Source organism: Nansenia antarctica (assembly GCF_963989245.1).
Source record: "Nansenia antarctica genome assembly, chromosome: 16".
In the NCBI taxonomy this organism is placed as follows: Eukaryota; Metazoa; Chordata; class Actinopteri; order Argentiniformes; family Microstomatidae; genus Nansenia; species Nansenia antarctica.
Window position 1 is genome coordinate 13,524,946 of NC_137686.1, and position 14,501 is coordinate 13,539,446.

The 14,501-nt window shown below is 50.4% G+C and overlaps 1 protein-coding gene across 1 annotated transcript in view; it reads right to left on the reverse strand.

The window, feature by feature from the left end:
- Positions 1–13,378, reverse strand: part of brinp2 (bone morphogenetic protein/retinoic acid inducible neural-specific 2) — a gene marked incomplete at both ends in the record, with an annotated part of 55,864 nt that extends 42,486 nt beyond the window's left edge. Inside the window, 2 exon segments of the mRNA XM_080546400.1 lie at positions 1–168; positions 13,047–13,378. The exon segment at positions 1–168 is cut by the window's left edge and continues 23 nt beyond it. Of these exon segments, the coding sequence (XP_080402526.1) occupies positions 1–168; positions 13,047–13,378 (500 nt within the window).
- Positions 13,379–14,501: the final 1,123 nt, after the last annotated feature.

Genomic DNA, 14,501 nt, shown 5'->3' on the forward strand with positions numbered 1-14,501 from the left:
AAGTGGGTGCCGTACTTCTTGATCAGGTTCTCGTGGATCTGCTGCAGGCTGGGCCTCCGTCCCAACAGTCTGAGGTTGCGCAGGAACTCTGGCGCTAGGGGCAGCGGGGCCTTGAGGAAGTCCCTCTTCTCCGTGGCCAGGCTGTTCACCTTCCAGTGGCTGAACTCCCTGCAAAAAAAAACACCACAAACTGATCTCAGTTCAAGAGGGGCCACTTGGGACGGCTCTGAAAGCCGACTGATTCAAGCGCTTGGCGTTGCGTTTGGGATGCCTCCAACCCTGGGGATGATAACACGCATTTGTGAGATACTGAGAGAATGTTAATGTCAGCAGAAAATGTAGCTCAGTGTGCATAAATCTGCAGGAGAAAAAAAAACAAGACACTGAATATTAATGTCTTGTATTCTCACCCGCGGAAACAACATAAGAACAATGACATGATGTTTCCCTATGGGAGGAAGATATCACTCTAAAGTAGATTACTGTTAATTCAAGGTCAGTAAATGTAGTATTTCATGCCGTCAACGATTAGTGTTAGTGCTTTAGAAATAAACAGGAATGATTATCCACAAAAGGGCGATTGCGCACTTTAAGTAACTGTACATCCAGGCACATTAGTCGTTTATATTATAATCTTAATGTGCATTTATACACGGTCAGGAAAATCACATATGATTGGTTATTCTCGATTGCATGCTGCCAAAATCCCCTTTAATGCTTCTCAGGACTCTAAAACGGTTCTCAGGACTCTTAACTGTTCTCAAGACTCAAGAAAATGAGTCCTCAGGACTGTAAATTACATGATATCACACAATCATATCAGCCTTAAGCCAGCCAGCATCCGCACAAAACCACACTGTGGAGCCCATTAGCCCCCAGGCGATGTTGTGTACTGCGGACAGTGACTGAACACAGGCCACACGAAGAGACCATTCCTTTTTCCTCTTCGACGATTTCTAAGAGTTAATTGTAAAAGTGTTGGCTTGACCGTTCTCCCCAGCTAATGATGATAGATGGTGTTAATTAAAGGGTTTTAGCGCAGGCTGATTGCACCTGCAGCTCTGCAGGGTTGCAGGGAGATTTTTCCAGCCAAGACTCTCTCCCACCTTTGCGGATACTCGCTGCGAAAAAGGGCACACCTGGATATTTGCATTCAGAGGTACTGTAACGTTCTCCTACTTAGCTTGTTATTAGCTCGGGGCCCCCAGCTGCGCTGATGGAAGGGTTGGGGGGCGGGGGGGGAGGGGGCGGGGGTGAGCAGAGAAACACCTAAGTTCACCCTTTCATAACATGTGCCTCGATCTTAACTCTGATTCTGTCCGAATTGGACACGTTGTGAGTTGTTGTACATGTTGTGGAGGTTTTTGTTGGTAGTTAAGGACATTCGAGGACAATGTTTTATTTCAAAAACATAGAACCCATTACATTACCTTAGAACAAAATGTGATTTGACAGGCCGGACAGGATGAAAAAAACACCAACATATTTTTCCACAGCAATGTCTGTTTTTATTTCTTAACTCCAGTCCCCTTATGCTGTATGATTGCGTGTAGAGGCAGTCTGAAAAGCCTACAGCGGAAATATCACCTCGTTCTTTCCCATCTGCGAGGGTTATAGCTGGGTTGTGTGTTCGTGACAGCTGCGTGCTCTCTGTATATGGTGTACGTTAGTATCTCAGGGGCGAATCAAGGTGTTGAATGCCTGCTTCCGTGTTAAATCTCTGGGAGCTATTTTGAGCGGAGCGGGGGGAGAGAGGCGGGAGGGGAATGGCTGATCTGCCCCATTTCTTCTCGAAACTGAAAACTGGGTTTCTGGCTTATTAATATTTGGCCTTCATCAACGCGAACAGATGAAGGTCTCATTTGAATGTGTTTAATGATTTCAGACATTTTTCCAAATGAACATTCTTCGTTTCATGAATATCTTGTTTCACTAATAGGATAGTTCTGGATCAAATGATATACGTTACAATGTTGTACTTTACGCCTATAGAAAGAATAACATTACAGCATATACACTGGTTGTATTTCTCAAAATAGTCTAAACAATAGGATCGCTGAACACCAGTGGATATCCATGGACCCAACCTGCCTTGTGTCAACAGTCCAAGCTGGTGGAGGTGGTGTGATGATGTGGGGAATGTTTTCTGGGCCCGTTAATACTAATCAATCATCGCTTGAATGCCACAGTCTATTTGAATATTGTTGCTGACCATGTGCATCCCTTCACGGCCACAATGTACCCATCTTCTAATGGCTACTTCCAGCATGATAATGCACCATGTCACGACGCAAAAGTCGTCTCAAACTGGTTTCATGACAATTAATTCAATGTTTTTCAGTAGCCTTCCCAGTCACCGGATCTGAATCCAATAGAACACCTTTGGGATGTGATAGAATGAGAGATTCACAGCTTGAAAGTGCACATGAAAAATCTGCAGGAATTGCGTGACGCAACCACGTCATCGTGGACCAGAATCTCAAAGGAATGTTTCCAACATCTTGTGAAACTATTACCACGGAGAATTGAGGCTGTTTTGACAGCAAAGGGAGGCCCTACCTCAGTATCAGTATAGTGTTCCTGATAAAGTGTTCGGTGAGTATAAGTCTAAACAATAGGAGACATCTACCATGTTGTGTATTGTTTTAGAGGCAGACACTGAGAGCCATTGGAGCTAAAAATGCTACAGGCAATTAGCGGCCTCTTCCTTCTCCCTCTCCCTGGTGGATGGTATCGCTGGCATAGCATTCCAACAGACTGTTTGGACTCAGCAGAATATGTGTGCCTTGCAACAACACACTCCCTCTCTCTCTCTCTCTGCCTCTCTCTCTCTCTCCCTCTCTCTCTCTCTCTCTCTCTCTCCCTCTCTGTCTCTCTCTCTCTCTCTCTCTGTCTCTCCCTCCCTCCCTCCATTTCTCCCTCTCTCTCTCTCTCGCTCTGACTCCCTCAATCTCCCCCCTCTCTCTCTCCCTCCATCTCCCCCCTCTCTCTCTGCCCCCCCCCTCCCTCTCTCTCTCTCTCTCTGCCTCTCTCTCTCTCTCTCCCTCTCTCCCTCTCTCTCTCCCTCTCTCTGTCTCTCCCTCCCTCCCTTTCTCCCTCACTCTCTCTCTCTCTCGCTCTGACTCCCTCCATCTCCCCCCCTCTCTCTCTCCCTCTCTCTCTCTCCCTCCCTCCCTTTCTCCCTCTCTCTCTCTCTCGCTCTGACTCCCCCCATCTCCCCCCCTCTCTCTCTCTGCCCCCCCTCCCACTCTCTCTCTCTCTCTCTCTCTCTCTCCCTTTCTCCCTCTCTCCCTCTCTCTCGCTCTGACTCCCTCCATCTCCCCCCCCTCTCTCTCTCTCTCCCTCCCTCTCTCTCTCTCTCTCTCTCTCTCTCTCTCTCTCTAATTTGACACCACCTCGGACTTCCTTCTCAGAGAATTGTAAATGGTCTGGCTTCTGTTAAGCACAAAGTAAGGCTCAAAGATCTCTCTCTTTGCCCAGTAATTGGAACGCTTCTGGTAAATGGGATAACCCATTCTGCTGTCTCAGCATTGTTTCTTCTGTGCTACCACAAGTTGAATAGCAGATTCTGAATTCTCCATTAGAATCCAAATTAATCCTGCTAATTGTACATATGGAGTCACAGCTTTTCTGCAGTGTACCGTAATTAGATTTTTAAACTATTTTCGCCCGAGGGAGTACAGACAACACAGATGGATAATCATAACAGAAAATAAGCAGTTTTTCTCTGACAAAGCCATCATATACCGGTATAGTTAACACACTTCCTGTTTAGACCATTCTATCAATAAGTCTCTACCCATCACTTCAGGCTACACCTTAACCTCCCTCCTGAGACATTTACTACCTGCTGCTTCTCCTGTGTAATAATAATCATTTTTTTTAAAGAAAAAGGATGCGCTTCTAGCACGACGACTGCCAATGGCCCTTGGCCTGAGCATAAATTACTTCTTCCTGCTATGACTGGTGGATAGATGATTCACTTACTCAGTCAAATGTATTTGTTGTAAGTCGCTTTGGAATAAGGCGCCTGCTAAATGTCTAAAATGTAAATGTGAAATGTAAGTCACTTTTTGATTTATTCATAAGCTTCACTCAAACCCCCAATGCACGTCCATAACGGAATGTTATTCCAATCTGGTGAACATTTACGAGGTACTTGTATTTATTTGTCATTGTTAGCAGAACTGCAACCTGGTTTCTCCAGTTAATGTTTTTATATTCACTGTAATGAGGATTTGTGATATTGAAGTACACAATCCAAATGGCTGAGGAATAAAGTTGATGCTCAAAGGAAAGTTGGATTGAGACAATTTATTCAGATCTGGGCTCACAGAACTGGCTGTTCACACATCTGTGGTCAACCAGCAAATGAGTGAGGAAAAAAGGAATATTAGTATCTTCATAGACATTATTAACTTCATACCACCCCTCAATACCCGAAGCCATGGTGGAAAACTGAGAACATTGCACTCATTTTGTGCATTTTCAGAGGTGTGCAGGGAAACCACAGGTGTGCAGGGAAACCAAACGCTATAATTGTTAGCGAAGAAGTGGAAATGCACTCGCGTCGCGATACAGCGTGTCATGTTTGGAGTTTTTCCACTGTGGCTTTGGGCAGTGACGGGTATAAAGTTAATTTGCATTACAATGATATTAGGCAGCCTTTTGGATATGGGCTCGGATGATGGGCAGTATGTGTGGATACTTTATATATACACACAGTATGTGTGGAAGTACAAGTGATGGCGAAACAAGTAAAGGCATGGTTGAATGAAGTTGCAAGCTCCGGCAACTCCGCCAACACCACAAAATGATATGTGGTGTTGCATCAGAGCTATCTTAAATGAAACACGTATGGTCTGTGGTCAACACGTTGGCCGTACAGCAGCTGGTACACATGGGTCTTGGCCTGGCATCAGACAGCCTAGGATCCTTATCACCTTCCTTGGTAGCCAAGCTAAGATAAGAAGGATTAAACAGATGCCTTCGTAAGGATTTCACCATAACAATTCACCCTGATCCCCCCAGAGTGCTTCTGCCCACTGAATTAAACACACTGAAGTAAGCCGATTTGAAAACATTGTCTGGAAAATAAGCGTTGGCCCTTTCCTTTGGCGAAGGTTTTCATTGCATTCTGGAAGCTACTATGGATTTCTAAAGACAGATTATCAACAAACCAAATCATGCTTTCAGCAAAAAAAACAACTACCACCAAACAACAATGTTTAATAACTAGTCAGCAAAGGCTATTCGAGGCAAAAAAAAAAAAACATCAATACCACTGAATGCGAAATTTGATTCTGGTTAGTGGAAGCTCGGTGTATCTGAAAAACATGTTCTACGATGTAAGACAGATGGGAAATGACATCAGGTCAATGACACAAAGGGCCCTGCTCTGCCTGACTCAAACCCCGACTCTAACCAATCACATTACAAGGATCCCAGGTTCCGCGGGTTGCCAGATATTTCTCCCATTAATCATCTTTCCCTTATTTAGAGAGATGTTTCCCTATGTCAGGAGATCAGCTTTGTGCCTAACTGAATCATCTGCGCGCCCTTGTCTCCCTTGTCTCCCCTGCCCTCCCTGATCGTCGTGGCAACTGCTGTTGCCTCCGGAATGAGCTGTGGCCGTGTAACGAGAGCCTCAGGGGCCAGGAGGGTCCCTATAGGCTGTCAGCTGATGCTAGCGCCTACACCACCATCGCTGCCATGGGGGGGGGGGGGGGGGGGGGAGGGGGGGATTGAGAGTGATAGGGAGGATGAGACGGGGGGGGGGGGGAATGGGAGTGTGACAGAGAGAGAGAGGGAGAGGGGATGAGGGAGAGATGGGTGGGGGGGGGGGATTGAGAGTGATAGAGAGAATGAGATGGGGGGTGGGGGGGGGAGAGAGAGGGAATGGGAGTGTGACAGAGATAGAGAGAGAGAGAGAGAGAGAGAGAGAGAGGGAATGGGAGTGTGACAGAGATAGAGGGAGGGAGAGGGAATGAGGGAGAGAGCGGGGGAGAGTGAGACACAGAGAGAGAAAGAAAGCGAGAGAGAGAGAGAGAGAGAGGGGGGGGGTGAAAGAGGACAGGCACACAGCAGCATAGGCACAATGAGGCGGTGGTAATGTTCCATAAGGGAACACATCTATCATCCCAGAAGCCCCTCCTGAGAGAGCCTGCCTGCCCGCCTTGCCTCCTGCCTCACTGCCTGCCTTATAAATATTGTCCTGTCTCAATGTGGTAAACATCCTCTTCTCTCTTTGGGGGGGGGGGGGGGGGGGGGGGGCGGGTGGGCGAGGGGGGCTTTCTTCTCTCTGCATGTCTGTGTGGCCGAATTAAATTGTCCACCCCCCCTGTAATGTCACACGTGTCCCGTATAACACTCAGATGACGAGCGATTGTCGAACGTCTCGCCGTATTAGCGCGCCGCTTGGCTTTTCCCTCCCGCGTCTCGTTGTTGGAGAGGTTCATTTTGCGAAGCAGGCACATGAAGGCGTTTATGTCGGAGTGGGGAGGGGGGAGTGTCTATAAGGGTGAAAACCTCATCGCTGAGACGGATCTTGGCAATATGAGATCGTGGCCTGCGGTGGGCTATTTGTTTGGCAATCACGGTATAGATAGTCCGATTGCAGGGGAGCGTGTCCGCCTAGCGTACGTGTCCCTTTGACCCCTGTCTCGGAGCTCTGTGTAATCATGAACAGGGAGGCTCCTCTGTGAGAGAACACAATCACCCAGATTCGAAACAACATTTCACACGGGAGGCGTAAAAAAAATACATGTCGTGTTCGTTTTTCCGCTTTCGGGCTTAGTTGTCGAACTGTAAACATGTCAGTGGCTCTTAAATAATTGGATTGTCTTTTGTTTCAGTGTAACACTTTGGCGACGAGAACTAGGGGGATTACGCAGTACACTCAAATAGGGGGGCAAAGCCCCAGCTCTCTTCAGGAAATAACACCAAGGATGAGTGAGTTTTGCTTTTGGCAGAAATCCCTCGTTCCACCACCCAGGGAGAGGCTGTGGACAGGCGGGGGGGGGGGGGAAGAAAACAAACTCACGCGCGTGCACACACACACACACACACACACACTTGCACACGTAGGCACAGACACACACACACACACACACACACTTGCACATGCACATAGGCACACACGCACACACACTCGCACGTAGGCACACACACACACACTGGCACGTAGGCACACACACACACAAGCACACACACACACACACACACATAGGCACACACACACATAGGTACACACACACACACACACACACACACACACTTGCACATAGGGACACACACACACATAGACACACACACACACACACACACACACTTGCACATAGGCACACACACACATAGGCACACAGGCACACACACACACACACACACACACACACTTGCACATAGGCACACACACACACACATAGGCACACAGGCACACACACACATAGGCACACACACACATAGGCACACATACTCACACACACACACACACACACACACACACACCGAGCTCCCCTTGTACACCCAGCTGGTGTTCCCTAGGAAGGCCAGTTAACATATCAAAAGACCTTGGCAGCACAAGTGGCTTGTGGGGGAAAACATCTTATATCTATTCACAAGCGAGATATCGGTCATAAAACATTATACACACACACACACACGCACACACACACACAAACACACACCCCAGACACCCATACATCCCCACACACCCACACCCCCCCCATAGACACACACATAGACACACACACACACCAACAGACACCCCCCCCACACACACACACAAACACATACACACACACACAATTTGTGCAACCTTTTAAACCAGACCGTGCTGGCTGTGCCCTCCCTCCCTCCCTCCCTCCCTTCCTCCCTTCCTCCCTCCCTCCCTCCCTCCCTCCCTCCTCCCTCCCTCCCTCCCTCCTCCCTTCCTCCCTCCCTGCCTGACTCACAGATCTGAGGGCCTTTGTCCAGCAGCCCCCCCACACTGGGCTCCACACTCAGCATGCAGGGGGAGTTAGGCCATGTCAGCGACTTCGGTGTGTGTGTGTGTGTGTGTGTGTGTGTGTGTGTGTGTGTGTTTGTGTGTGTGTGGGGGGGGGGCTAGAGAGAGGCCAGGGGGAGGCCAGACTGGTCTGTCTGAGAGGACAACACACTCCATGGTTTAGTACACACTAGAGCTGGGCTGACTGAAAGGCTGTGGCGTGATTCATGGCCCTTACACGCACGCACACGCGCACGCACGCACACACACGCGCACACACACGCACACTGAAGGATGTTTATTATCAACACACAGAGGAAGAGCAAGAGTTACAAAGTTAAAACGTTTGGTTGTGTTCGTTTTTATATAATTGTATTCTATTATATTCTATCCTACTGTACTGTACTGTACTCTATTCTATTTTATTTTTACTCTACTCTACTCTACTCAATCCTACTCTACTCTACTCTACTCTACTCTACTCTATTCTACTCTGCTCTACTCTACTCTACTCTATTCTACTCTACTCTACTCTACTCTACTCAATCCTACTCTACTCTACTCTACTCTACTCTATTCTACTCTACTCTACTCTACTCTATCCTACTCTATCCTACTCTACTCTACTCTACTCTATCCTACTCTACTCTACTCTACTCTACTCTACTCTACTCTATCCTACTCTACTCTACTCTACTCTACTCTACTCTACTCTACTCTACTCTATTCTACTCTACTCTATTCTACTCTACTCTACTCTACTCTACTCTACTCTACTCTACTCTACTCTACTCTACTCTATCCTACTCTATCCTACTCTACTCTACTCTACTCTACTCTACTCGGTCGTTCCATTGAAGTGATGAAGACGGGCAGTTTCTCCAGTCTTGTCTGAACCCCCTCCTCCTCCTCTCTCTCTCTGAACCCTCTCCTCCTCTCTCTCTCTGAACCCTCTCCTCCTCCTCTCTCTCTCTGAACCCTCTCCTCCTCTCTCTCTCTCTCTGAACCCTCTCCTCCTCTCTCTCTCTGAACCCTCTCCTCCTCCTCCTCTCTCTCTCTGATCCCTCTCCTCCTCCTCCTCTCTCTGAACCCTCTCCTCCTCTCTCTCTCTCTCTCTGAACCCTCTCCTCCTCTCTCTCTCTCTGAACCCTCTCCTCCTCCTCTCTCTCTCTGAACCCTCTCCTCCTCCTCCTCTCTCTCTCTGAACCCTCTCCTCCTCTCTCTCTCTCTCTGAACCCTCTCCTCCTCTCTCTCTCTCTCTCTCTGAACCCTCTCCTCCTCCTCTCTCTCTCTGAACCCTCTCCTCCTCCTCCTCTCTCTCTCTCTGAACCCTCTCCTCCTCCTCTCTCTCTCTCTGAACCCTCTCCTCCTCTCTCTCTCTCCTCCCCCTCTCCTCCTCCTCTCTCTCTCTGAACCCTCTCCTCCTCCTCTCTCTCTCTGAACCCTCTCCTCCTCCTCTCTCTCTCTCTCTCTGAACCCTCTCCTCCTCTCTCTCTCTCTCTCTCTGAACCCTCTCCTCCTCCTCCTCTCTCTGAACCCTCTCCTCCTCCCTCTCTCTCTGAACCCTCTCCTCCTCCTCTCTCTCTCTCTGAACCCTCTCCTCCTCCTCTCTCTCTCTGAACCCTCTCCTCCTCCTCTCTCTCTCTCTGAACCCTCTCCTCCTCCCTCTCTCTCTCTCTCTGAACCCTCTCCTCCTCTCTCTCTCTGAACCCTCTCCTCCTCCTCTCTCTCTCTGAACCCTCTCCTCCTCCTCTCTCTCTCTGAACCCTCTCCTCCTCCTCTCTCTCTCTCTGAACCCTCTCCTCCTCCTCTCTCTCTCTCTGAACCCTCTCCTCCTCCTCTCTCTCTCTCTCTGAACCCTCTCCTCCTCCTCTCTCTCTCTGAACCCTCTCCTCCTCTCTCTCTCTCTGAACCCTCTCCTCCTCTCTCTCTCTCTCTGAATCCTCTCCTCCTCTCTCTCTCTCTCTGAACCCTCTCCTCCTCCTCTCTCTCTCTCTGAACCCTCTCCTCCTCCTCTCTCTCTCTCTGAACCCTCTCCTCCTCCTCTCTCTCTCTCTGAACCCTCTCCTCCTCCTCTCTCTCTCTGAACCCTCTCCTCCTCTCTCTCTCTGAACCCTCTCCTCCTCCTCTCTCTCAGAACCCTCTCCTCCTCCTCTCTCTCTGAACCCTCTCCTCCTCTCTCTCTCTCTCTGAACCCTCTCCTCCTCCTCTCTCTCTCTAAACCCTCTCCTCCTCCTCTCTCTCTGAACCCTCTCCTCCTCTCTCTCTCTCTCTCTCTCTCTCTCTCAGAACCCTCTCCTCCTCTCTCTCTCTGAACCCTCTCCTCCTCCTCTCTCTCTCTGAACCCTCTCCTCCTCCTCTCTCTCTCTGAACCCTCTCCTCCTCCTCTCTCTCTCTGAACCCTCTCCTCCTCCTCTCTCTCTCTGAACCCTCTCCTCCTCTCTCTCTCTCTCTCTCTGAACCCTCTCCTCCTCCTCCTCTCTCTCTCTCTCTGAACCCTCTCCTCCTCCTCTCTCTCTCTCTGAACCCTCTCCTCCTCTCTCTCTCTCTCTGAACCCTCTCCTCCTCCTCTCTCTCTCCTCCCCCTCTCCTCCTCCTCCTCTCTCTCTGAACCCTCTCCTCCTCCTCCTCTCTCTCTGAACCCTCTCCTCCTCTCTCTCTCTCTGAACCCTCTCCTCCTCCTCTCTCTCTCTGAACCCTCTCCTCCTCCTCTCTCTCTCTGAACCCTCTCCTCCTCCTCTCTCTCTCTCTGAACCCTCTCCTCCTCTCTCTCTCTGAACCCTCTCCTCCTCTCTCTCTCTCTCTGAACCCTCTCCTCCTCCTCCTCTCTCTGAACCCTCTCCTCCTCTCTCTCTCTGAACCCTCTCCTCCTCTCTCTCTCTGAACCCTCTCCTCCTCTCTCTCTCTCTCTGAACCCTCTCCTCCTCCTCCTCTCTCTGAACCCTCTCCTCCTCCTCTCTCTCTCTCTCTGAACCCTCTCCTCCTCCTCTCTCTCTCTGAACCCTCTCCTCCTCCTCTCTCTCCTCCTCCTCTACTCCTCCTCTCTCTCTCTCTGAACCCTCTCCTCCTCCTCTCTCTCTCTCTCTGAACCCTCTCCTCCTCTCTCTCTCTCTGAACCCTCTCCTCCTCCTCTCTCTCTCTGAACCCTCTCCTCCTCTCTCTCTCTCTCTGAACCCTCTCCTCCTCCTCTCTCTCTCTCTCTGAACCCTCTCCTCCTCTCTCTCTCTCTGAACCCTCTCCTCCTCCTCCTCTCTCTGAACCCTCTCCTCCTCCTCTCTCTCTCTGAACCCTCTCCTCCTCCTCCTCTCTCTCTCTGAACCCTCTCCTCCTCCACTCTCTCTCTCTGAACCCTCTCCTCCTCCTCTCTCTCTCTCTGAACCCTCTCCTCCTCCTCCTCTCTCTCTCTGAACCCTCTCCTCCTCCTCCTCCTCTCTCTCTGAACCCTCTCCTCCTCCTCTCTCTCTCTCTCTGAACCCTCTCCTCCTCCTCTCTCTCTCTGAACCCTCTCCTCCTCCTCCTCTCTCTCTCTGAACCCTCTCCTCCTCCTCCTCTCTCTCTCTCTGAACCCTCTCCTCCTCCTCCTCCTCTCTCTCTGAACCCTCTCCTCCTCCTCTCTCTCTCTGAACCCTCTCCTCCTCCTCTCTCTCTCTCTCTCTGAACCCTCTCCTCCTCCTCTCTCTCTCTCTGAACCCTCTCCTCCTCCTCCTCTCTCTCTCTCTGAACCCTCTCCTCCTCCTCTCTCTCTCTGAACCCTCTCCTCCTCCTCCTCTCTCTCTCTGAACCCTCTCCTCCTCCTCCTCTCTCTCTCTCTGAACCCTCTCCTCCTCCTCCTCTCTCTCTGAACCCTCTCCTCCTCCTCCTCTCTCTCTGAACCCTCTCCTCCTCTCTCTCTCTCTGAACCCTCTCCTCCTCCTCTCTCTCTCTCTCTGAACCCTCTCCTCCTCCTCTCTCTCTCTGAACCCTCTCCTCCTCCTCCTCCTCTCTCTGAACCCTCTCCTCCTCCTCTCTCTCTCTCTCTGAACCCTCTCCTCCTCTCTCTATCTCTCTGAACCCTCTCCTCCTCCTCTCTCTCTCTCTCTGAACCCTCTCCTCCTCCTCTCTCTCTCTCTGAACCCTCTCCTCCTCCTCCTCCATCTCTCTCTCAGTAGTCTGCTGACGCTGTCTGAAGACAGAGCCTCACATGTAGGTCAGGATGACAGGGCATGACGGGACCCGCCCCCGTTACATAAACAAGATGAGTCACGACATCCCAACCCCCTGTCCCCCCTTTCCACCCCCCCCCTCTCCCCCCCAGCCCTCCCATCCAACTCCCCCGTCCCCTATCCCCCATCCCTGTCCCCTTCCATCCCCCCTCTGGGAAAGGGACATCACTAAGAGCATGCATGATGATGTCGCTTCCTTTGTGATTGTCATCCCAGACAACACTGTCCCAGAGCATGATGGGAAGGCGTCCCCTTTGATCCATCCCGCGTCCCGTCGCAACGCCGCACCTGTCACCCCCCTGGCTCCCACGCCCCCGCGGACATCTGTAATGGAGACTGTCACACGCTTTTGGTCACGGAACCCCGTGGTTCAGAACTAGAGCTCCCCCGCTCGGAACAGACAGATGGATTCTAAATGAATCATTTTCAAGAGGTGAACGTTGTACATTCATGAAGGATTCGCTGCTCGACTGAGCTATATATCCTGCCCGTCTGTGTGTGTGGTCTGTGTGTGTGTGTGTGTGTGTGTGTGTGTGTGTGTGCTTGTGTGCGTATGTGCGTGCTCTCTTTTGTCACACAGTCTCTCTTCCATCCCACACTCCTTGACACCCACACACACACACACACACACACACACACACACTCTTCATCCCACACACTCTTTGTCACCCACACACACACACACACACTCTTCAACAAACAAACACACACACACACACACACACAAACACACACACACACTCTTCATCCCAGACACTCTTCAACACACACTCCTTGTCGCCCACACACTCAACATCACCCCCCCCCCCCCCCCCCACACACACACACACAGACTTCCCTCCTGGCACCGGGTCTCTCACCTGTAGATCTTGTAGCGCGTGGAGAAGCCCTGCTGGAAGCGCTCCTTAAACTCTTGGTACTCCGGACAGCGGTGGAACGGCCCCTTCTCCGACAGCAGCCAGTCCAGCTGTCCCGCCTGGCGGCCATTGGCGCCGATGTTGGCGGAGGAGGAGGAGGAGGAGGAGGAGGAGGCCGGGCCGGTGTGGAGCGCGGGTGAGCTCTTGTGGCTCTGGCCCTCAGCTCGGCCCGGCACACAGAACCACCAGCCCACCGGGCTCAGAACGACCCAATGCCATAGGAGCATCAACGGCAACCATCTAACAGCTTTGGCACTCGGCCGACGCATCGCCATCTTCTTGTTGGGCTCCCGGGGCCAGCATTCTCCTGGTAATCCCCCTCTCACCTGCGGGGGAGGGAGGGAGGAGAGAGAGAGGGAGAGGGAGGGAGGGAGAGGGAGAGAGAGGGAGGGTGAGGGAGAGAGAGAGAGAGGGAGGGTGAGGGAGAGAGAGAGAATAGTGTGTTAGTCTCAAAGGATTAGACTGGAGAACGGTCAGGTAGTTCAGTATACATCAATTTGTTTGATCGTCAGTTCGTTCGAAAAGCCGTTGTTGGCGTTTGACAAAAGCCACTAAAAACACTTGTGCCACTACTGAATACAGCGGTCATATTGTGTGAGTTTATGAATATAAGTGTATAAGTATATAAGTACATGAGTATATAAGTGTGGCAAATCACATATGTGTCTGATGTCATTACAATGAGCCCGCCCTCCGATGTCTACCTCCACCAGACTCCCCTGATAAGGACACACACGGCACAGTTATTCAACACAGTTATGGAGAAGAAAGAACTAGAATAAAGGGTTGAAATAGCCTTGAAATGAAGCTTTGTTCGCTCAGTGCGGGTTGTTATTAATGAGTTTACAGCAGAGCTGGATTCTGCAGTGCGCATAAACACAATGTTTAAGTCCTGAAGCCCGAGCAGACTACATAAGTGATATGGGACACACTATTCCCCCACCGTGTTCCCCCCTAATTCTCTTCTAATACACTGATAATTAATTTTGGGATGAAATATGCGTGTTTAGACAAGAAATAATGCGCAAGCTACCTTCTTTAGCGCTAGGAGTACCAGGGGGATGTTGCTTTTGGAAAAGGCAATTAGTGAGGTCAATTGGCTAATGAATGCTTCTGGAACGGTGTTCCAAAACTTATGGGGGAACGTGTGCGAGGATTCCGCTGTCTGTGAATGTTGTACACGGCTCCGTGTTGAATACCGCAGCTGTAGAACAAATCGCATCTTCCGATTCCCACCTCGATTGCCATCAATATTTGAAATATAGTTTTCTGTTCCGAATTCCCAAAAAACGACTAAAGTGTACAGCATCCCTTTGGCTTTGGCGCGCCGCACAATCCCTGCGATGAAATATTAAACACTGAGTGCTTTCGATTTCACCTGTGTGCAGGAGTTAATAA